Source organism: Bos taurus, chromosome 14 (assembly GCF_002263795.3).
Source record: "Bos taurus isolate L1 Dominette 01449 registration number 42190680 breed Hereford chromosome 14, ARS-UCD2.0, whole genome shotgun sequence".
Classification (NCBI taxonomy): domain Eukaryota; kingdom Metazoa; phylum Chordata; class Mammalia; order Artiodactyla; family Bovidae; genus Bos; species Bos taurus.
In genome coordinates, this window is record NC_037341.1 from 2963431 (window position 1) to 2987150 (window position 23720).

The 23720-nt window shown below is 47.3% G+C and overlaps 1 protein-coding gene across 1 annotated transcript in view; it reads left to right on the forward strand.

Moving 5' to 3' along the window:
* Positions 1 to 23720, forward strand: part of PTK2 (protein tyrosine kinase 2) — a 192888-nt gene that overhangs the window by 119248 nt on the left and 49920 nt on the right. Inside the window, 4 exon segments of the mRNA NM_001075250.2 lie at positions 515 to 545; positions 3860 to 3912; positions 20866 to 20922; positions 23292 to 23389. Coding sequence (NP_001068718.2) covers positions 515 to 545; positions 3860 to 3912; positions 20866 to 20922; positions 23292 to 23389 — 239 coding nt within the window.

Here is a 23720-nt window from a genome sequence, read left to right on the forward strand (position 1 = left end):
TGGGGGTCGGCCCCTGTGTAGGGGCCCCAGCACCTCCCCCAGCTGCGTCCCTGGGCCTCCTCAGGCTCTGAGGCTGCTGGCCCCTCGGCTGCCCGGGACCCACGTTCCTCTGGCAGCTACAGAGCCGGTGGGTTTGTTTCCTTTGAATTTCTGTGTTCCCTGTATAGGTTTTGGAGTAGCCAAACCTATGCAGGGTGTTCAGTCTTTGTAAAGAATGTTGGCTTTGATTATGAAAAATTCTTTCTTCTCTAACGTCTCCTGGGAAGAACAGCTTTCTTCTGTTTATCCCTTAGCCTGGTTTTGAGAGGCAGTGCCTTTCCTGTAGTCTGCACCTGCAGACAGCATGTTTGTCATAAATACTGAAAATAAAGCTGTGTTAACCCATCACAGGCATATAACAGCTGCGTTTAAAGGATTATTGCTAAAATTCTGGGATAGGACTCATCTTCTTTGGTTTCTACATACAGTCTTTTCCAAAGGAATCTCATCTCTCTCTTTTCATTTTTTTCCACAGAAGGTGAACGGGCTTTGCCATCGATACCAAAGTAAGTACCACTCTCTGTGCCTTGTTAGTCCGTTGCATTAGAGACTGAAAGTCTCCATGCTTTATTTTACATTTGCCTGAGTAATGAAATTTCTACATGTATGATTAGGAAATCAGAAAGCAAGTATTTCCAGAAAGAAATCAGTTGTAAATCATCTAAAGTATTTAGGTTTTTTGTTGTTGTTGTTGTTTTAATTCATTTATTTTTTATTGAAGGATAATTGCTTTACAAGTATTTAGGTTTAGTCAGAAGTGTAAAGTGAATCTTCCCTTGAAGTTCAGTAAGAAGCTCAAGAATAGTAGTGATAACAGGAGAGGGGTCTGTTGTCAGATGGTTACTATATAGGCAACGGCAGTCTGCACAGAGACCTGAAAGTCAGTACCATTCTGGCTATTTTACAAGTGAGAAAATTAAAGATATGCAACTTAGGTTAATTTTAAAACATGTTTGTGTCACGGATTTCATAGTAGATACTTTAATCTGTAAAAGTGAAGAAGGCCCGAGCTTTTCTGTCCTCAGCCAGCGTGCTAGGGATTGGGGAGCACATGAAAGGCACCACGCTCACAGTCAGGTATGCAGCTGGGTGCCGAGAGCTCAGAGGGACGGACTTGAGGAGACGCCCCTGGCGCTGCACAGGGGCTAAGGGAGCAGAGCCTGGGCGCCTCTGACCTGTCACTCCCTCTCCTCCACTGCCAGTCCCTCCCTTTCTGCTTCCGAACTGTCAGGCCCATGCACTTCACCTGCCCACCACCCTCCCCGGTTGTTAGCTGTTAGCACCTGTCTGGGCTCTACTAGCAGACGCCTGTGTCGGGGTCCCCTGGACCACTTCGTGCAGGGATTCTCTAGAAGGAATGCCCAGGACTCGGCACATAAAGGCTCTCATGGTTGCGATGCATGACAGCCCAGGGAGAGTGCGACGGCCTGGTGTTCAGAGGGGCCGGGCAGCCCCGGGGGCCCTCTCTCAGGGGCGCAGGCAGGACACATGGAGAGTGGTCTCCCAGGGAAGCTCGTGAGAGACTCAGCGCCCCGCCTTTACGTGGGCCTGGTCCTGTGTGCACCCTGTGCTTGGCGTGTGCCCAGATTCCAGTCTCCCAAACGGAAGGCAAGAGCTCAGCATGGGCCATATGATTTGCACCATTGGCCTCAGGACAGGGAGGCTGTCCTGATCAGTAGGGATGGTGGCAGCCCTCCTCGACACCAGCCAGGGGTTAGCCTCAGAGGACAGCGCCACAGACCCCTGGCTCCCATCCTCTGCATGCCTTTGCCTGTCTTCTCTGCAGCATCGGGAGGGAGCTTTCCTCTCAAAGTCCTGTGTGGATGCTGCTGCTCTTGGATAAATGCCCATATCCTTCAGCCGTCTGGGGAGAGGCTGTGCGGCCTCTCCAGCCTTACTTCTGCTCCCACACTCAAGCTTCAGCCACACTGAATGCCCTTCGGCTCCTGGAGCCCACGTCCCTCCTTCAGCAGGGCCCTGCTCAGGTCTCACCCTGCATCACTTCATCTGAAAACCCCCCATCACTCCAGTCCTGGAAGCAGCCCTGTGTTTTTCCGTAACTTATCTAAGTAACAGTCACCTCTCTGCTGCTCTCACTCTTGGGCTTCACTGATGGCCGGGGTCAGGGGGCCTGTAGGCCTGACACGGGACAGTAGGTGGCACCCAGTAGGTACACAGTTGCTGAGCAGGCAAGTGGTGGGGGGGTGAGACCATTTCTCTCAGCTTTTAGGTATTGTTTCACAAACCCAACAACATTTAATAGATAATGTATTAATGTTCTGAATTAATGGATATTAACTAATTAAAATTATTAATGTTTATTAATTATAAAATCAGGCAAGAGATTCGTGCTCATAATATTTTCAGTTGTAGAAAGTCTTTGAGAGATGACTTTGTGGATTAAATGCACAGGAATTGTAAATATAGACGTAAAAGTGAGGAGTAAGGGAGTAGATTAGAAGTGCTAACAGATACTAGAAAGGAGCAGAATTTCCACAAATCACAGAGCGGCAGACGTGTTGTTACCACTGATCAGAGAGGTGTTTGTGAGCAGGTTGATTCAGAAAAGTGCCCCAGCCGACAGCAGAGGACGACGCAACATGCTGTCTGTGGGACAGAGGCAGAGGACCGTGGCCTGTGGATGAGGAGCGTGCACCTGTGGCCTCCCAATAAATGCAGTTGAGAGGGAGTTACGATCAGTCAGGTGGCTGCAGTGGAAGAGGAGCTGGCGGTTTGTTAGAACACTCGGGTTAAACTTTTATTATAGACATACCATTTCAAACGTGTAGCAAATTCAGTAAAAGACTGATGTGTATGGCTTTGTGCTGTAAACCTTCCCCGGTCACTCAGTGGGTAAAGAATCCACCTGCAATACAGAAGACCCAGGTTCAATCCTTGGGCCAGGAAGATCCCCTGGAGAAGGGAATGGCTACCCACTCCAGTATTCTTGCCTGGAGAACCCCATGGACAGCGGAGTCTGGTGGACTGCTGTCCGTGGGGTCGCAGAGAGTGACACAACTGAGCGACTAACACTTCTAGAGGTTGTGCAGTTGCACATTGAATATTTCTAGTTCTCAGAAGGGATATATTAAGCTCCAAGATTTCCAATATAAATTCTGTTTACTAAGGAAAATTCCTGTTCAGTATTTCTAGAGTAAATATTTATGTATCAGAAAAAAAGTTTTCTTTTATGAAAAGAGCAAAATAATTTTGACACCTGAAGACTGTAGGGTTCCTTTTTCCTCTCTGTTTTATGCTTTTTTGAAAAGTTTGAATTGAACTATACTTGGATTTTTTTTTAATGTGCTTAAAACCTTTGACCAAAATATGATTTTATGTGGATGTGTGTGTAAAACACTACCATTGTTGAGCCATTTCATGAAATGAATAACCAGATGTGTTAACCTTACCTGTGTCAGTCTGTAAATAATGACAGTATGTGTCACCATCCTGCCTGCTCTTGATCACGCTCTAAACGGCGGCAGGGCCAGTGCCGTGTCCAGAGGACTCCTCAGTCGCGGGCGTCTCCCCTCGGCAGCCCAGCATCTGAAGTGATTCAGGCCATGCGCACCACGATCAGCAGTGTTGTGGCTCAGCGTTCCTTCCCTCGTCGGCCTGCACTTCTGGTCTTTAAAACGTTAAAGCAGGCTTTAAGGACCTCGGGTGATAGAATCTGGTATTTCACAAAGTCCCCCTCTGGACTGTGCCGTCTCCCTGGGAGAGGGCACAGCCGTCCTGGTTCTGGGCAGCTGGCGTGCATGTGAATGCCAGCAGCGTGGTCTGGAGAGTGGGGCGCTCACGCTTTGTACCTCTGTTCCAGGCTGGCCAACAGCGAGAAGCAGGGCGTGCGCACCCATGCGGTCTCCGTGTCAGGTAAGAGGCCACATGGGCGGCAGCGGGGTGCCCACAGCGGTGGGAGGGGGCCCCGTGTGTCTGACCTCTGCTCATTCTTAGGAGGATTATGTCTTTCTAGGCTAGATTATGAATGTTAAAGATTAAAGTTATTTAATTTTTAAAACTTAAAAGTAACTTTAAAATTTGTATAATTTTACAGTAGTAGATTACTCACAAATTACTTAGAATTCCAAGTTATGTTTCAGTTTTAATGCCATGTTAATTGTAGAGTGAAAATGTTTGCTTTCGAAGCTGCCATTATAATTTATGCTTGCAGTTCAAAAATTAACATAATATGCTTTGTGTATTTATTATTTTTTGAAGTTCAAGAGATGTGGAATATTTATAAACAGCTTTTTTTGTTAACAATTAACATAAAATGGTGTTTGAATATTGCTTTTTAAAAGATACAGTTAAGATACTGACATAAGCAGTATCTTAACTATTTACTGGTGTGATGAGCATGGTGTGCTTTCTCTGATATGTTTCTCAAAATACATGTGCCTTTTCCCCCCCATTTAAAAATGTAGAAAATAGAGGAAAGGTGGGAAAAAGCATCTTCTATGGACCCAGGTTTGGCATCTTAAAATACACATGCTAAACGTGTGTATATACATGTATATATACACATGTATATCCATATGCACACATATATAGTATGTTCTCATCTATGTCACATTTCTAAAATAATAGATTCCTAAAACTCTACTGTCTGACAGTCTGACTTAGAAGAAGTCTAATTCTTGTTAGTTTAATTTACCTTGAGTGAATTTTTACCTAAAATTTAGTTTTGTGCATTTGCCTAGTTGATGACTGAATTATTTGTTAATGTTCCAGCATACAAATATAATTGCTTATTTTTTTTATCATCCATAAACATCCAACAACCCTCTTCTCAAGAAATATTTGTGTTGGTATTCATGCTTTTGTGCTTAGCAGAGGTCCTCTAGTGAGGAACCTCGTGGGGCAGGTGTGTAGGGGGAGCCCTGCGGCTCAGGAGTCAACCCCTTCCTGATGTGGGGAGAGGCCTGTTCAGTGCCAGAGCTTGTGCTGCCGGGCGGTGCCGGACGCCGGCAGCCTCCCCTCAGCCCAGGGTGACGCACGGGGGCTGAGTAGCTTGGCATCTCCAGTCTGTGGTGGCGCAGGAGATTTGGCAGGCAGGGAGCAGGCCCTTCGGGGTTGTGATCTAGTTGGAGAGACACGCCACCGCCCACCCGAGTGGCCTGGTGGCGGAGAACTTGTCAGCATCAGAGGGTGTTTTGTACCGTGCTCCACAGAAGAGGAGCTATCCAGCCAGCGCTGAGTCATTCCTAAGTGCTCCAGTCCTTCCCCGCTGGACTGGAAGCAAGCCTGGGCGGCCAGCTGGGAGGCACCGGTGGTCCTCACCGACCTGGGTGCCCCTGTGCTCTGCAGGCGCTCTGTGCGATGCTGAGCTGACACACCCTGCCAAGCTCATCACAACTCCGGGTTGCGACAAAACACGACAGGCCTCACGGAAGCTTCGGGTCTCATTTCTTCCATTTCCTAATGTCCTCAGCGTTTTTCCACAGCTGCCCGTTAAGACACTTGTGGGTGTCACCTCTCCCAGCACCCCCATCTTGATCCGCCTTCACTGTCCTCCCCAGGCACCCTGGACTGGAGTTCACGCTGCAGCCCCTTCTCTACAGCAGCTCTCGGGATACTCCCCCCTTTACTGAATGTAGGTAGGCAATTCCCTTGGCAGAATCTTTCCTCAGCTTGGCCCCGAGGCTTCCCAACGTCTCTGCGTAGCCCGCCCCCGTCCTCCATACAGGTCTTCACACAGTTCTGTCGAGCGTCTGGCCCCTCTGTTCACCTCCTTCCCCCTGTAGTTCTGCTCAGACTGCTCCACCGGCCAGCACAGCCTTTTCATCATCACACGTCAAAATCTTTCCATTCTTCAGAGTCAGTGATGCTGTTCCACACGTGGCCACCACTTTGGTGGTTCACGGAACCACCAAACCTTCATTCACAGGCCACAAAGAACGTTGCATGTCCCATGAATATTTAGTGACTGGACGTACCTCTTAGATTCCTGTCACTCCTCCGTCACCCCGCTCATGACTTGCTCCCTTCCATGGAGTTGGACTCACAGCGTGCAAAGACTCTTGAACACGCCATCCCAGCAGTATGGCTGGCCAAGAGCTGCGCCTTGCACTTAGCTCTTAAGCTGTTAAGGTGACACCTAGATGACCAAGACTTCTGCCAAACCTCAAGATTCTTTTTTATCTGGTAGCCTGGAAACCACGCGGGTGTGCTGTGGTTAACCTCAGCCACCCGCAGACTCAGTGGAGCGCCACGCCGGTTCCCCACACCACAAGCCGATCTGTCTCCAGGATGGTGTGGTGTGGTGGCTGAGGCTCAGCCTGACTGTGGCCAGCAGTCATGACCTGCTTTTCTGTCATAGTCTATCCTGTCCCACCCCAGCAAACCCCTGCAAGGTGGCTATTAGTCCAGTCTTAGAAAGTCCATCATCAGGTGCTGCTCAGTGCCTGCTCTGTGCTAGGCCTTGTTCCAGATGCTGGGGTGCACTGGTGGACGGAGCCAGCTTGCTCCTGTGCGGACCTGATGTTCTGTGCAGGAGACGGAGACGCTGGATGGAAATCAAGCAGGCAGATGCAGAGTGAGGGTAGAGGTCCAGGGACGTCCCTCTGAGCAGTTGACTGAATACAGTGAGACTTGGGGCCTGCGGACACTGGGACAGTGAGCGCCAGGCCCTGCAGTGGGAGCTTGGCAAACTCAGCACCAGCCAGAGAGCTGAGAGGCCGGGGCAGGGCAGGCAAGGGCACACCCAGCAGAGAGGTGACAGCTCTCTCCTTATTAGGCACTCAAGGTGCAGTGCATAGCATTAGACATTACCTTGTTAATCCTTGTGACCACCTCCCAGGTCTTTATCGTCTCCCCATTTCACAGACAGGAGGAAAGACAGAGAGGGCTTGTTCAGTGTCACACAGCTTGAAAACGATGGAGCAAGGACTGAACTCAGGTCGTTATTGCCCTCTAGGTTATGTTGCCTTTCAGTAATAATTTAAGGGAGATGACCCCAAGTACAGATGAAGAATCAGCTGGGAAGATGGAGAAAGTGGGACTGCCTGATTCCCCTATTTTTTATACAGTCACAACTGAGAAGCTCTTCCCTAGTCTTTAAGGCTGGCTTCAAATGCCACCCGCTCCTGAAGGCCTCCCTGCCTACTCCAGGACCCTCCTTCCTCAGAGTTGTCTCGCCTGCCATACATGCCACTATTGTGGATAATCTTTAAATAGATACGAGCTTAGAAACCTTCTTATCCCCTAGACCACAACTCCATCATAGACAAAGACATGTTCTATTTGTCGTTCCTGTCTAGGACAGAGCGCTCAGGGATTGTTTTTAGGTGAATCGGCTGCCTGAGCAAGGTGCGGAGATTGGTGCTAGGGCTTGGAGGACTGCACTTTGGTGGGGGGACAGGGAGAAAGGCAGGGACCCTCAGAGTGGATAGTGGCCTCGAGAGCTGCTGGGCTCACAGACTCCCCAAGTGCTGGTCATGATGAACCCTTCTGCATGCACCCCTAGGCAGTTTGGGGCAAGGGGTCCAGAGGCCAGCCAGTGGGAAGGCTGAAGTCTGGATGTCAGCAAACAGTCCCCAGCTCATGATCACGGGTTCCAGGCCCTCCTGTGTATCTCTTTGTGAGGAAGTAGAGTTTCAGACCATCCTCAATAGGGTCCAGTTTCAGTCCATGTTGAATATACGCAGTCTTGTTTCTGAGAGCTGGAGTTTCTAACGTTAGTTTGAGATGAGCCAGTTTACAGTCCATGTCCAGTATATGCAGTCTCGTCTCTGAGATCTAGAGTTTCGCTCTAATGTAAGTGTGAGATGAGCCAGTTTACAGTCCATGTCCAGTATATGCAGTCTCGTCTCTGAGATCTAGAGTTTCGCTCTAATGTAAGTGTGAGATGAGCCAGTTTACAGTCCATGTCCAGTATATGCAGTCTTGTCTCTGAGATCTAGAGTTTCGCTCTAATGTAAGCGTGAGATGAGCTGGTTTATAGAAATAGCCCCCAGAATAGAGCATTTCCCTGGGCACCTTCTCAGAGGGCCTAGAGTCAACTTTTCTAGCCTATGTGTATGATTTTAGGAACTGTGTTTCTTCTGGAGCGCAGTTAGCAGTACATGGAAAGGCCTTCGCTTGTCCTAAGGGGTCTGTGTGTGTCAGAGGGGCACCTGGAGTAGGTGGGGGGGTTGAGCAACGTTTGTGTGGATGAAGATTCCCCGGAATGCAGGTGCTTTGTTCACTGAATGAAGCTGAATTTTAAATATTCCAAAGGCAGAAACTTTGGTTTTCGGTTGTTTTTTGTGTTTCAAGGTTCTGTTTGTCTGTTTTAAATAACCAGGCCTCTAGTGAAGCAGTGGGACCTTAAGTGTAACAGAAATGCTGATGACCTGTGACAACCACTTCACTGTGCCCATGGCTCCTGTCACATGTCTGGGTTGTGGTAACGGGGCTGGAGATCAGAAGACTGTGTTCTCTCTTCTGTGTCTGTCACCACAACCAAGGCCATGACCTTTTCCTTTTGTTAGAAATGTTTGGTTTGATTGTCTCTGCTGAGCCCTTGGTGGTGAACACATGTATCACTCTGTAGTGATACTTTGCAATGGGATGTTTATTATAAATTAAAAAAAAATTTTTTTTGCTTTGTAACCGATTCTTCTGGTTTAGTTGTTAACCTTGCAGCATCATTCTAGCTATTTAAAATTACACATAGTGACTAAAAATTATCCTAAACTAAAAGTTGACAAATGTCATTTGCATTAAGCTGCTTCGTTACAAATTCTAAAGCAGCTACTTAATATATGTAGAAGTAGTTTGTGAAGTTCTGTAAAATATTAGGTGGTATGTGGGTTGGTGTTCAGCCGCTAAGTCATGTCTGACTCTTTGCGACCCCATGAACTGCAGCACGCCTGGCTTCCCTGCCCTCCACCGTCTCCCAGAGTTTGTTCAAATTCATGTCCATTGAGTCAGTGATGCTATCTTTAATAATTGCGTTTTTTTCTCCTTTTTTCTCACTGTCTCTGAAGCACTAAGCCTGCAATTCATTCATTGCGCTGCCACTGCTTTGTAAATACAAGTAGTTACTTAGCTATGAGTGAGGCTCAGAGATTATGCACACTCACAAGCATTGTCTTGTTTAAGCCTCAGGACAGTCTTCCTCCTTTTCCCACTTCACAGGTGAGCTAGGGTGGTGAGGTGTGGCTCACGTAGCTAGCCAAAGCAGAGAGTCTGGTGGAAACCCAGATCTGGGCTCTGAAACCCACTGTCTTCTCATCAAATCACACCGAGATGTTGGAAGGCAGGAGGTGTCGATGTGAGAAGGGAGGAGTATTTTCCTGGAAGAGTCTGAGTCTGATTTCAGGGTGGTTTTTCTTCCATTTATCAGGAATAGCAATAGCATAGTGTTGACTCATTTCTGACTGTTCTGTTGGAATCCAAATATCTGCCCTACCTGCAAGTTTGAATGAGTTTTTTTCATCTGGTTTACAGCCTAGTTTCACTTTTGGTAACTGATTTAGAAGGCAGTCTCCATCTATACTGAAAGCTTGATTTTAAGTGAAAGCTTTCAGGAATTGTTTAAGTGCCCTAATTTAGAGTACTGTCACCTAGTACAGGGGTCCCCAAGCCCCCGGGCTGCGGACCAGTCCTGGTCCTTGGGTCCTCAGCTTGTTAGGAACCAGGAAAAGGTGAGCCGCAGGCAAGGGAGCCAGGCTTCACCTTCTGCCCCCCTTCACTCAAATGACCGCCTGAGTCACCCCCTACCTTTGAGTCATAGAAATACCGTCTCCCTTAAATCTAGTTCTTGTTGCCAAAAAAGTTGGAGATTGCTGGCCTATTACCTGTGAGGCTAATTTTTGTAAATTATGTGTCTTATGACATAATTTAATCAAACTAATGCAACTGATGGTTTTTATGTGCACTGGTGGCTTACCTGGTAAAGAATCCGCCTGCAGTGAGGGAGACCTGGGTTCAATCCCTGGGTTGGGAAGATCCCCTGGAGAAGGGAATGGCTACCCACTCCAGTATTCTGTCCTGGAGACTTCCACGGACAGAAGTCCATGGGGTCACAGAGTCGGACATGACTGAGCGACTTTCATTCACCCACTCATGTGGTAAGTATTGGGGGTTTGACTTATTCACAGTACTTGTCTTACTGGAAATGCTTCTGATTCCGACAGTCATAACTAGAGTCCTGCGGTCAGTGTGGGGTTAGGAGAGACGTTTAGAGGTCTCTGGCTGGGTGGGGGCAGGGTGCTTGATCGTGTTGTACCTGAATGAGGAAGTCATGATCGGCAGAATACCTTTGCCCCCACCCCCCACCCCCTGTGCTGTCTCCTTCCTCCCAGGACCTCTCCTTGCACCATTGTTACAGCATCTGGACTCTCCCTCCTCGCACCATTGTTACAGCGTTTGGACTCCCTTTGCCTCTCTTGAGATTTGAGGCTGCTGCCTGATTGCAGCCCTCTCCTCTCTGGCTTCTACGGGAGTCCCATGGGTTCTGAACTACCCACAGCGTGTGTTGTAGGCTAATGCCCTGAAGAAGCACCCAGAGCCAGGCTGGTTTCCTGCTCCTCAGCTGCAGGCTGGAGATGGGCAGACACATGTAGGACCCCCCGCGGGGACACTTTCAGATGAAAAAGAATCCGAATGAGATCGGAGCAATCATGAGTGCAACAGAAATTTACAGAGGATATTTACTCGGCTAAACTTCCAGGCCACAGATCTGTCCTCAGGCCCTGTGGACGCAGTTTCCAGAGTAGAGTGTGCCCTGCTGCTCCTTGTTGGCCCCACTCAGTGAGGGGCTGTGTGCTGCTGCTTCCTCAAGAGCACTCGGACCTGTATGTTCCAAGCTCTGGCCTGTAGGAAAGCGTCCCTCGTGGTGGCCAGGGTTTGGGAGTATTTGGCTGATGAGCCATCTTATTCTCCTTGCTCCTGAGAAATCTGTATGCAGGTCAAGAAGCAACAGTTAGAACTGGACATGGAATAACAGACAGCTTCCAAATCGGGAAAGGAGTACGTCAAGCCTGTATATTGTCACCCTGCTTATTTAACTTATATGCAGAGTACATCATGCGAGATGCCAGGCTGGATGAAGCACAAGCTGGAATCAAGATTGCCAGGAGAAATATCAATAACCTCAGATACCCAGATGACACCACCCTTATGGTGGTGAAAGCAAAGAACGAAAGAGCCTCTTGATGATAGTGAAAGAGGAGAGTGAAAAGTTGCATTAAAACTCAATATTCGGAAAACTAAGATCATGGCATCCAGTCCCATCACCTCATGGCAAATAGATGGGGAAACAATTGAAACAGTGACAGACTTTATTTCGGGGGGCTCCAAAATCACTACATATGGTGACTGCAGCCTTGGAAGAAAAGCTGTGACCAACCTAAGTAGCATATTAAAAAACAGAGACATTACTTTACCAACAAAGGTCCGTCTAGTCAAGGCTATGGTTTTTCCAGTAGTCATGTATGGATGTGAAAGTTGGACTATAAAGAAAGCTGAGCACCAAAGAATTGATGCTTTTGAACTGTAGTGTCGGAGAAGACTTGTGAGAATCCCTTGGACTGCAAGGAGAGCCAACCAGTCCATCCTAAAGGAGATTGGTCCTGAATATTCATTGGAAGGACTGATGCTGAAGCTGAAACTCCAATGCTTTGGCCACCTGATGGTGAAGAACCGACTCATTGGAAGAGATCCTGATACTGGGAAAGATGGAAGGCAGGAGGAGAAGGGGAACAGAGGATGAGATGGATGGATGGCATCACCGATGCGATGGACGTGAGTTTGAGCAAGCTCCGGGAGTTGGTGATGGACAGGGAATCCTGGCCTGCTGCAATCCATGGGGTTGCAAAGAATCAGACATGACTAAGCGACTGAACTGAACTGAATGAATAAACTTTGATAATCTTAAAATCTATTATTATTAATACAAGAAGCCCAAGTATCATCGTATTAAATATAAAAACAGATATTGTCCAAAGACCCAATTTTGGGGATTGGTTGTTTTTTTCCTTTTTTCATTCATAGAGAAAAATTTTAAAGGAAGGCTTGAAACTTTTAAAATATAAATTCCGGAATTTGACCTCATGGCTTTCTAGTCATGTGTCATGGATGCATAATAATTGTGGGATTTATTAAAAATCAAACTGCATGATATAAGATAAAATGTATATGATATTTTTACATGCAAGGGATCATGTGAATGAATGGATATTGTTGTGCTTTTGAATTTTTAGCTTCTTAACTCTTTATCCTGGGAATTTCCAAATATAATACAGAAGTAGAGAGAGTAGAACGAGGTAGTGAATCTCCAGAAACTCATCACCCAGATTCAGTAACTAAAATCCAGTCACTTCATCCCTGCCTCCACCCTCTTATTCCTCATTGATTGTCTTCCCTCATAGCTCAGTTGGTAAAGAGTCTGCCTGCAACGCAGGAGACCTGGATTCGATCCCTGGGTTGGGAAGATCCCCTGGAGAAGGAAATGGCAACCTACTCCAATATTCTTGCCTGGAGAGTCCCATGGACAGAGGAGCCTGACAGACTATAGTCCATGGACTCGCAGAGTCGGACAAGACTTAGAGACTAAACCACCGCCTCTGATTGTCTTAAAGCACCTCTAAGGCATAGTCATCTGTAAGTGTTTCTAGAAGGTGAAGACTTTTTAAAAGCAGTTTTATTATACTGTAAGAAAGCTAACAGTAATTCCTTAATGCCAACTGTCATTCCGTGTTGTGATTCCTTAGTTTTAAGGCCTTGTCACTCTTGGTGGTGTCCAGTTGGGGGTCAGACAGGCGGTGCTGGATGAGCTTGGCTGTGTACCCCTGCAGTCTCTGTGCACTGTCTGTATGTATCTGTGGAGGAAATCACGTCCCTCACACTGCGCCCCACGCCCTGAGTCTGGCCGATTGCAGTTCTGTGACGCTGTGCTGAGCAGGTCGCTCTCTGGCCCCTGTATTCCTGAATTTCCTGTACTCTGGTTGTTAAGGTTGAGAGGAGTTTGGTCAGGGAGTTGGGTATGGGCTGAGGGAGGCAGGTAGGCAGATCTCAAGGACTCACGTTGTTGAGATCACAACACACCCTGCGGAAATGTGACCAAATTGTTTCCATTCTTCTCATTTCCGCTCCTAACGTGGACTGATGGCAGCAAGCTACCGCCATCCTCATCCTGACCCTGCCCTCCCCGGGCCCGCCCCTGGAGTCCTCACCTTTGTTGACGGGAGCCTGTGGAGCTGCAGCTTCTCCGTCACGTGGTGTCGCCCGTGCATATCAGAGGGTGGGGCCGCCCTTGTACTGACCCCACTGCCACGTGTCCGCTGTTGCCCTCACCGCATCGCAGTTGTCACGTCTCCAGCTCCAGGAGGGCTGGCATGTGTCTCGTTCATCCAGCAAGTGCCTGATAGAGAGTTGACTTTCAAGAGAGTTTTCAGTACGTGAATGACAGTGAATGAGGAGCGGATGCTGGTAGACGGAGGGCTTCGGAGCCTTGTGTTCAGATACCCTGGCTCCAGTTTTTTATGTGAAAGCAGTTTATTTGAGGTGTACACTTAAGGTCTGTGTCTTTGCTGATGGTTTGGGGGAAAGTGCTGATAAAGCTCTTTTACAAATCAAGAGCTGCTAGTTCTCTGCACTGTTCTCTTTGCAGTTGAACGTTAGCTGCTCACGAGAGCCTGTGTCCATCGGTCTCTGTTGCTTGTGCCGTCGTGTGTCAGCTTTATTCTTCGTAAAGGCATCTATACCTTTGCTCGCTCCGCTGGCTTCGTGGATCTGGCTGACCTCTTCATGTCTTGCTTAAAGTTTCAGTATCTAGTGCTACTCTTTCCTAAGAGAGAAAACTGCATTTTAAAATATTAATGTCTCTCAAGTCAATTATATTAAGAAATCAAGTGTACCAGTAGTCACATAAAAGAATTGCAACTTTGTACTTGTCTTTATAGCTATGCCTTACAATGTAACATAAGTTTTCTCTGGTATTGAAATAATGTGTTTCTGTTTTTCTCTTCCTTCCTCCTGCCTCTGTATAAGGAGTCAGTCACTGCCAACCTAAGGTTAAGAAGGCTAGGCGCTTCCTCCCCTTGGTCTTCTGTGCCCACGAACCTTCTTCTGCGGGTACTGCACTCAGCTTTTGCACAGGCTCTCCTCTTAACCACAGCTGATTACAGCGGCCAGGCGGCAGCCTAATGATGCTTATAGATGGTGCCTGCCCCGGGGTCAGTGTAGAGCTGCCCGGCAGGGGCTGTGGGCTGGGGTTCAAGGTGACTGTCTGTGGGCCGTCCTGATAGAAGACTCTGTTTGCCTGTTGGCTGGTGTTTAAATGCATGACAGGGCGAGGAGTCTCTTCCTGTGTGATCTCAGTGTTTTCCCAAAGGGGCTGGCAGGTACCACACCTTTGCCTCATGGGTGTCCTAACACAGCATGTGAGTGATGGAGGAGGATGGTGCCAGTGAGCCCTGGGGTCTCCTCGCCTGCTTCGTGGGCAGATATTCAGGGATGCTGCAGAGGACGGGCAGCCAGGGCCCCGGAAGCGTTATCTAGGAGAGGGAGATGGTGAGGGTGTAGCAACCTGGACGGTTCTTCTGCAGACGCTGTGTAGATATGAGTGGAAGTGCATCGGCAGAGCCCCAGGAGGAGCGGCCGGAGCCCCGGGGCTCCCTGCGGAGGCCTTCTGAGGGCTGTTCCCTGCGCACACACTAATGACCCGCGGTTCCCATTTCTGTCCAAGAGGATGCACGTTCCTTTGAGGATAGTAGACTTGTCTTTAACATTTAATGGTGAGAAGCAATCAAATTAGCTTTGCTTAATGCGGCAGAAATGCACCTAAACTGCTGTTTTCCTGGGGTAATGTGAGGAGGCTTCACACTTGCACTAATGCCCTCAAGTCAAGTAAACATGCTGACTCCTCCATCCTGCAGTCTTTCTTTTACCTTCTGAATTAGACTGGGGTGGGGGTGGTTTTTGTGTTTTCCTTACACTTTGATTTGCTTGTCATTTTAATAGTGTTTTCCCTTCTCTCCCCCTCCCTTCCTCTCTCTCCTCCCTTCCCCTTTCCCTTCCTCTCCCTTTCTTTGCATGCCACCCGGATCCACAGATGAAATTAGTGGGGACGGTAATATTTATTTTCACGTTTGTGTTACTAATGTGAGATGATTATTTATGGATATAAATACCACTCAGTTTTTAATGAAAGGCAAAATGTGGCTTAGATCCAACAGAGCATGTGTGAAACCAGTGATGGTGTGAACTGGTGATCTCTTTAGAGTTGCTCAGGGCTTCAACCGAAGAAGGGTCACCGTCGGCTTCTTTACCACGTCTCACTGGTAAACTTGAGTTGTGCATGTTCATAGAGAATTTTAGGGATCTCATTATTAGAACTAAAGGTAAAGGGAAATTGTCAAAACTGTTTGATTCCTCAGTAAATGGGAGAGGGTCACACACTTTGCCACATTCGTGTGTATAGTTGGGAGTGGCGTGGCAGGAAGGACAGGAGGAAAAGTATTTCTAAGAGTCACAGAGACTGAAGCAGCCGCGGAACTGTCTGCAGCGGTTGTTTTTTCAGGCAGTCGAGGACACCACTCCATAAACTAGAAAGTTAAGAGTCACGTGCAGTGTCTTGTTTTCATTTCCCTTGTGTGCTGCCTGCATGAAGCTTTGTACTCTTTTATAATAAGGAGTGAGATTTTATAAACTAAAATTAAGGGGGATTACACTTTTCCTCACTATTCAATGAGAAAAATGCTTTGACTGAAGCTTCCGTCTGTGCTCCTGTCTGTTGGGTTGGTGACATGATCCTTATGGGCAAAGTGCTTGCAGCGAAAGGTCTGAGCTACGTGTGACGGGGAGGGTGTCTGCCTCCCGGGCCTTGCAGCCAGAAGCTCTGCGCTCTGTGTCCCGGCTAATTGCTTGGTGGTGGCTGGCTGGAAGCTCCTCCGTGGAGGGTTCCCTGTGTGTCTGCCCTTTATCTGTGTGACTGCCGAGTCCCCCAGCAGGGATTCCGAGTGTAGCTAGGTGTTGTCTTCACTGGTGAGCAGAGGGGTGAGAGACTGACTGTCCAGGGCTGCTGGATGGGCGGCAGGGCCCAGGCCCCAGCCTCGCCAGCTCACCAGTTGGGTGACCTGCAGCAAAGCACTTGCCCCCTGGAGGCTTCATGTGCAGAGGCCTCGGTGGTGGTTTGAGGATTACTGTGAAAACATACAAATTTAAACAGATGAGTACAAGCAAGTGGTTATTACCACGTTGTTTATCTAAAGAAAACTTTTTGGTGCACTTTCCCCACATTTGGATTTCCCAGTACTATGAATCAGGGTGAGTATTATCCTCATTTTACAGGTGAATCTGCTGAGCCCTAAGGGTTTAATCCCTGAGTCTAAGGCAGGGATCCACAAACTAAGGCCCAAAGTCCAATTATAGCCCACCCCTGTTTTTGTATTGCTCCTTGAGCTAAAAAGGATTATTATGTATTTTTTTATTATGTATTTTTAAATGGTTGAGAGGAAAATCAAAGAATGTGGCATCAAAACTATGTGAAATTCAGATTTTCGTGTCCATCAGTAAGTTTCATCGAAACACAGTCATACCTTCGGTCATGACCAGTCTGCTCACCCCTGCAATTTAAGCGGCAGAGTTAAGTGGTTGCAGTGGAGACTGTGAGCAGCAAGTCTAAAATACCTACTCTCTGACCTTGTACAGAAAAAGTGTGCCGACCCTGGTGCAGGTCACAGCGCTGGTTAACGTCACAGAGCAAAGCAGCACCCTTCCTGGCTTCCTAAAGGCCCTCCTCCCCCGGCCTCCACCCCCTCCGCCTGCTGTCCGTGCAGCCTCCAAGGCTGACCGCAGGTTCGCCTGTCCAGGTGGTGTGAGGAGCTGTGATCGCTCAGTCGCACTGCACTGCTGGGCAGTGGCGTCCCCCTGCACGCGCTGCTCTGGGGGCGGTGTGTCCTCAGGCCTCCTGAGGGCAACAGGCCCGGCCGGTGTAAGTGGGGACAGACTCGCACCGCCCGCCCCCTTCCCCACCAGGGGACTGAGGGCACCCGGGAGGTTGGTGGGCTGCAGATCCTGGTCCAGTTCTGATATTTACAGCCAAGTGTCCGCTGCCCCGTCCCTCCTGCTCTCCAGACTGGCCCTTCCCAGGGCCTCCAGACGCATCAGGCCTTTGGGTGACAGAGCAGAACCCGTGTGTGTGTCCAGGTTTCTGGAGCGACTTTACTAGGTCTCGCTCACCATCTTTGAGAATGAGAACTTGATACTTTTCTTTCCTCATTTCAGTTGTCAGTTTCTGTCCTTTTAACATGTCTTCACATCATTTTTATTTTACCACATACTGTGAAAACAAACACTGTAAATTACAGTGTTATCCAGGGTTTCAGAGGTCACCATTTTGCAAAGTATTTATTTTGAAATATTCAACTCATGGTCTGAAAAACCTTTCAGATTACAGTGTTACCCATGGTTTCAGAGGCCTCCATTTTTCAGAGTGTTCATTTTGAAATATTCAACTCATGGTCTGAAATTGTCTCCCAAGTACACAGACCCACAAAAGCCTACCTGGGCACAGCCCTGGAACAAAAGCTGGACCCACATTGGGGGTGAAGTCCCCAAGCACACTTAGGGGAGCGCGCTGAGGTCTCAAGACGCAGGGGGTCTGGTCTCACAAGACGAAGCCCCCAGAAATGCGGAAGGTGACAAAGAGCAGAGCTTGGAACGCAGTGGCCCGGGCGCCCTCCTACAGGGCCCCTCCAGGGCCTCTGGGGGCCTCAGGTTCCAGCCTGGGAAACAGGATGATGAGAGCAGGACCCACCATGTACGATTTTCCCGAGGTTAAGCAATGGTGCGTGTATTGTTTGTGATGGTGTCTGGCAGGTGCCCAGGTCTCCGTTAGCCGTGGCCACCATGATTAAGTGGAGCACACTCAGCTCTTCCCTTCATTTGTGTCGAGATCTTTCAACCTGCCTCCTTTTCCCTTATGTTTTCCTCCTACTGTATTTGGGGGCCAGATGGTTTCAGAGTGGACTCCAGTTGTTCAGGGACCGTTGAGTATGAAAAAGTACCTCTCATATCAGTGTCGTACTAGCCCATCATCCTAAAAACCAGGAAAGAAAAATGGAAAGTAGAACCAAATCCATATCAAGAGTTCTTGGGGAAATCCGCCAAGTATCTCACTTGAAAAGCCCTACATAGAAGGTCACGGTAAACCTTTGTAGGTGCATGCGCCTTCACCAATGTTGGCCCTGCCCCGTGAGAACCAGCCTGAGAAGAACACAGCAGCGAGAGCTCCCTGTTCACCTGGTGTCACAGTATCCACACCCACATTCATCACGAGTGATGCCCGGGTGTTTTGGATAATCCCCAGAGCTTTTTTTGTAGCATTCACATCACACCAAGACACAAAAACTGCAGACTCTTTCTTGTGATGGTGTAAACAAAAGTGTATGCAGCTTGTTTTTTTCCCAAATCAGTTTTGTGTGCCAGCCTGATGTATGAGCCTTCTTCTTCTTTCTCCCTGAGAGCAGTTCAGAGGTTGTCTGTTTGCCGAGGGTTTTATAAAAAGAGGCAGTCCTGGGAGCCGCTGCAGCCCCACCCAGAGGGCTCCTGCCAGGGAGGCCTCAGAAGCAGAGGGCACCAAGGAGATCGCAGCCCTCAGTCACCCGTCGTCTTCAGGGCCCACCGCAGCTTGATGTGTGTCTCTGTGATCCTCATGACAATCCCCGCAGGCAGACATGTTCTCATCGGACACGTGAGGGCACCGCTGAAGCACAGACAGGGCTGTGGGCGCCCGCATGCAGCTCTGCCTGGCCTGGCCCCGCCGCCTCAGGCTTGCAGCCCCCCTTGCGTGCCTGGAGTGCACGCCTTGTTTCTGTTCAGTGAGCGCTTGCCCGGCACCTCCCCAGTGCCAGCTCTGGTTTGCAGGCTGAGAACAGGACAGTGGATGAGCTGCAGCAGGGCCCGCTGCCCGGGGGCTCCGCTCCCAAGATCCAGAGGACCAGCAGAGAGCTGGTAGTGACAGGCCCTGAGCAGAGCACGTTGGGCAGCGCGACTGAGAGTGGCTGGGGGCCAGGAGGGGTCTCTGAGCAGATGGCAGCCACTGTTCTTTAGGGAAACGAAGGACAGGCAGACAGTGGCCCCAGCGGCCCTGGGAAGCCCGCTGAGTCCTGGGCCCCTGACATCTTAGTGGAGCCAAGAGCCCAGGGCAGGGGCTGACGATGACTCCAGGGCAGCTGTGGTAACAGGGCGGCTGAGGGGGGAGGCACAGCCAGAGTTCTGGGCAGTTTTGCAGCAGAATCCAGCCTCCTCAGGGTCAGCTGATGTGTGTTGCCCCTGAGCGGGGTGGGTGTGTGGTGTATGTGAAAGAGGACCGTGGGGGTGGTATGTGGGTGCAGGAGATCAAGTCGCCACACTGCCGACAGTGTGGACAGTTGAGGTCCGCCTGTGTGGCCTTAGCCTGACACGGTCCCCCACTTAGTCCTCTTCCTCACCCCAGCCTTGGCGGCACACTCTGTCCCCAAATTTCATTTCACAGTTTCCGCTCAGCCACCTTACCCAAAAGCAAGGCTTTGGACCTAGAAACCACCACCACTCCTGGTATCCACTGAGAACAGGATAGGAGAGAGAAATGTAGGAATGTAAGGTGTGGGATAGATTAAGTATTTTTTTTCTTTAATCCTGAAAGTAGTAATATTTATAAACACATAAGAATAATATAAATTATCCACCTGTCATACAGGGCTTAGGAATAGGTCACATTTGCCAAATACCTAAAGGAATGCCTGTTTATGGACTTTATGTTCTGCCAGTTGAATTTGTTGTTACTTGAATTACTTTTAATAATGATGACAAATTGAGAAATGAATTCTTCGAACTACTTTTACATTTGATCTCAGTTGTTAGCATAGCAGTATGCAGAATAGTTGATGTTCTAGTGACTATAAACAGTATATAGTCTCTATTGTCTTTGGTTTCTATAATTTTAATATCTGAATGAAGTAATAATGGAAGCACAGAAGAGAGAACTTTTAATTCTTTAGAACTTATAGCCTCTCCTGGCCCAGCAGCTTAAACCCCGTGCACAGAGCTACTCAAGGTTTTCCTCTTTCCAGTACGAGAAAAACATAGAAGACCCGAGTGATTTTCCAGTGTAATTATTATCCAAGTGAGTTCGTGTTTACCTCAAAAGGAGTTTTCCCACCATTAATATGGAAATGGGTCGTTAAGTTCCTGCATTACTGAGAGGAATTGGTGGAAGCATTGGAACTTACACCAGAGAAGAACTCGGTTTCTATGCTATTCTGATTTTATTATTTTTGACACATCTTTTACCCTTTTGACATGAATAGACACTGTTCAAATATCTGAGTGAAAAGTTACAAGAGCAATTCCTGGGTTGCTTTCACCCTGAACAGATAAAGTAAGGTATCTCAAACGTCCACATGCCATTTTGTTTTCCGAAGAACATGGAGAATATGCTGTGAGGTCTGGTTGCGAATGAAGTCTGAGCTGTGCTTGGAGAAGCCCCAGCAGACAGCGGTGGGGCTCTACACGTGTGCTGGGTGTAGGGAGGCGGGCTTCACGGTCAGCCCAGCTGCTCGGTGCGTTTGAGTCGTGCACACAGTCGTTTCCTGTCTTCTGTTTTCCACAAGGGTTTTCTGTGTCAGTCTGTGTGCTCTCTGAGGAACAAGTCTGTGTATTATGACATGGTGGACCATGATGTCACCTTTATTTCCATAAATGACTCATGTGTGCACAAAAATTGAGTCATAGTGTTGTAAGAATATGTCAGCATAGCAGGGGATGCAGGCAGATCATTTTGCCTTCTCAAATTAGTTCAAGGCCAGGGGGTCGGAGATTTAACCTCTTCCAACATACATGTTTCCTGTCCTACAGAAACGGACGATTATGCCGAGATCATAGATGAAGAGGACACTTACACCATGCCCTCCAGTGAGTAGCTTTTGGTTTTGCTCCTGTTCAGATTTGACAGAGTTTTAAATATCTTGTGTTTAAATGTTTTAGATGTTTATTGTCCTTTTAATAGCTTATTGAGTTCATAGTAGAAATACTCTCTGCAGCCTTCCGTGCCCACTGCCAGGTCAGAAGCCTGAAACTCAAATATCTATCGTAAGTCAGTTCAGTTATGGGGATTTTGTAATCTTATGTTCTTGCTCTGTGATAATATATGACCTTTAATGATTAAAGCATTTCCTGTCTGTAGGAAATTAGTATTTAAACACACACACACATACAGTTCTTTGAATGCACACCTTTTAATGAATCACATTTCCCCTCTGAGGTTTCATTTCTTATTGCCCTTGACTAAGCAATTACAAAGAGCTTCCTGCGTCCAGTCCTTCCAGCTTGGGGTGGGAGGTGTGGGGAGAGCAGGATTCCTCGCCGCCCCTCGCCCCGCAGCAGCCCGGCAGTGTCACCCTCTGTTTCTCTGCCATGCGGCATGCTGGTGAGGAGAGCCTGGGAGCCCCAGCTCTCCAGGTGGGGTGTATATAGTCCCAGCTCTGGAAAATTTCAAGGGCGTGTCTCAATTAAAAAAAAAAGTTAACCCTACCTGTTAAAGAGGCCTGACTAGGAGTCCTCATTAAGCCTTCGAGGCCTAATAATTCAGCATCTAATATCCTGGTTTTAGTAAAGCTCTGTGTGTTTGTAAAATGTTTCAGGTGCTTTACCCTGTTATATAAATATTTTGAAAGTTGTTCTCAATAGATTTCCTACACATGTTGAGATATACCAAAATAGAGAGAAATAGCCCAGTCCAACTCAACCCTGTGGGTATCCTGCGGGGAAAAAGGTGGGGGTGGGGGGGCTGAACTTCTTTCTAAGGGCTCCTGGGTTGGTGATTTGAAACGGAGGCAAGAGTTGAGACTTAAATGGGTTTACTGTGACTCACGGTAGCAATTTGGAGAAATGTTTAAATTTTGGTTTCAAGGTTTGGTTAGCCACTTAGTCTTTTGTACATTCTTGCAGACTATCCAAATTTTTATTAGTATATTATTCATAGTTGAGTAGTAGATGTCCAACATGATAACTTTTATCTAAACCCCAGAAAAACGGGTTATGGTATAAGGAGTTTGTGGGATAGAAATGCAAAGCCTTGCGTATCGTATTGCGTTAGCTTGAGGATATTGTGTTGTCACTCGTGTTTGGTCCTCTTTTTTAACTCCTGTTAGTAGTCAAAATATTTGACGAAGTAAATATTGAAATGTACTCTCCAAGTTTGTTGTTGTTAACCTGATTGCTATTAGTTATTTCTAAGCAAGGTCTTCACTTTTTTTCTCTCTTAATTGCTATACAGAAAGCTATGGAATAGATGAAGGTAACAGGATTCCTTTAAAATAACTGCATTTGCTTGCAATTGCAACCCATGGAATGATACGGGATGTCTCAGTTTCCAGTTAACTTTTATTTTTAAACTTTTTCATTGGTTTACTCATGCTGTTAAATCAATGGAACTACCAGCTAAAGTGATTTTAAAGAGGAAAATGACCATCTAAAATTTGGGTTGAATTTTCCATGTGATTTCTAATTTGACAAATTAGAAGAAATCAAAATACCAAGCAGGTCATTGGATTAGAATCATCACCTAGGTCCCCAGTGGGTAGTTTCTTTCCATGTGCCTCCAAATAATTGGATTTGTATAAATCATGACAATTGATTACATTAATTTGAGGCTGATGCTGTCAAAAATATAAAATACTCGTAATCTATTATGTGATACATTCAACCTTGTTCCCAAATTTTCTGACTTAGAGCTGGTCCTAGAGGCTACCTCTTTAAACTCGTTTAGCTCTGTGAATAATATAGATAGGATTATAATGAAGTGGAACACTCTTAAACTTTTAAAAAACAAACTTATTCATGCCACAATTTTTTCCTTCCATGTCTACAGACTTTAGTTACTTGTGAAATAATTGCTTTAAATAACCATTTTTTAGACTTCATATATTAATACCTGAACTAATAGTATATATTAATCAAACATATATAAACTTAAAATTGGAGCAATTATTTAGCAGACTATTGAATTAATCAACTGAATCAGACATTCAAAAATATGAAAAAAAAACCCTACCTTGTATAAAACTCATCATTTTGATAATTTAAGCAGTGCCGTAACAGTTACATAAATTCCTTTTAAAATACTCGTTTAAGAGAATTCCACTCTGTTTAAAGCATTTTCATAGAATGATGTGCCACCAGTGAAATTCTTACTCATCGATGGTGATGAAATGTGTCCCATGTTTTCTGCACTGGGAATGTTGCACTGAAGTGTCTTCTGGTGTGTGGATCGTGTTTTGCAGCCAGGGACTACGAGATTCAGAGAGAAAGAATAGAACTCGGCCGGTGCATCGGAGAGGGCCAGTTTGGAGACGTGCACCAGGGCACCTACACGAGCCCGGTAGGTCCTGTCGGGCGGCTCCCTGCCGTGCCTGCTCCGCCTCCTGCATGGCCTGCTCCTGTCTATCCTCATGAGGCCCTGCTTCTTCAGGGTATTTGCCATTGTCCTCTGCAAGGCTTATCATATACGTCAATTCACTTGCTATGTTCAGAAACCCAAACTGGCAAAATTAGCTCCTAAGAGCTGGGTCTGTCTTTTATTCGTTCTAATCTTTCATTCAGCCTCTGTCATCAGTAACAGTTCTATAGCCCTCTGCCCACATGCTGCCCCGAAATCTCAGGCTTAGCATCCATCTGAAGCCATGCATCTTTAGAGGGCAGTGCTTCTTTTG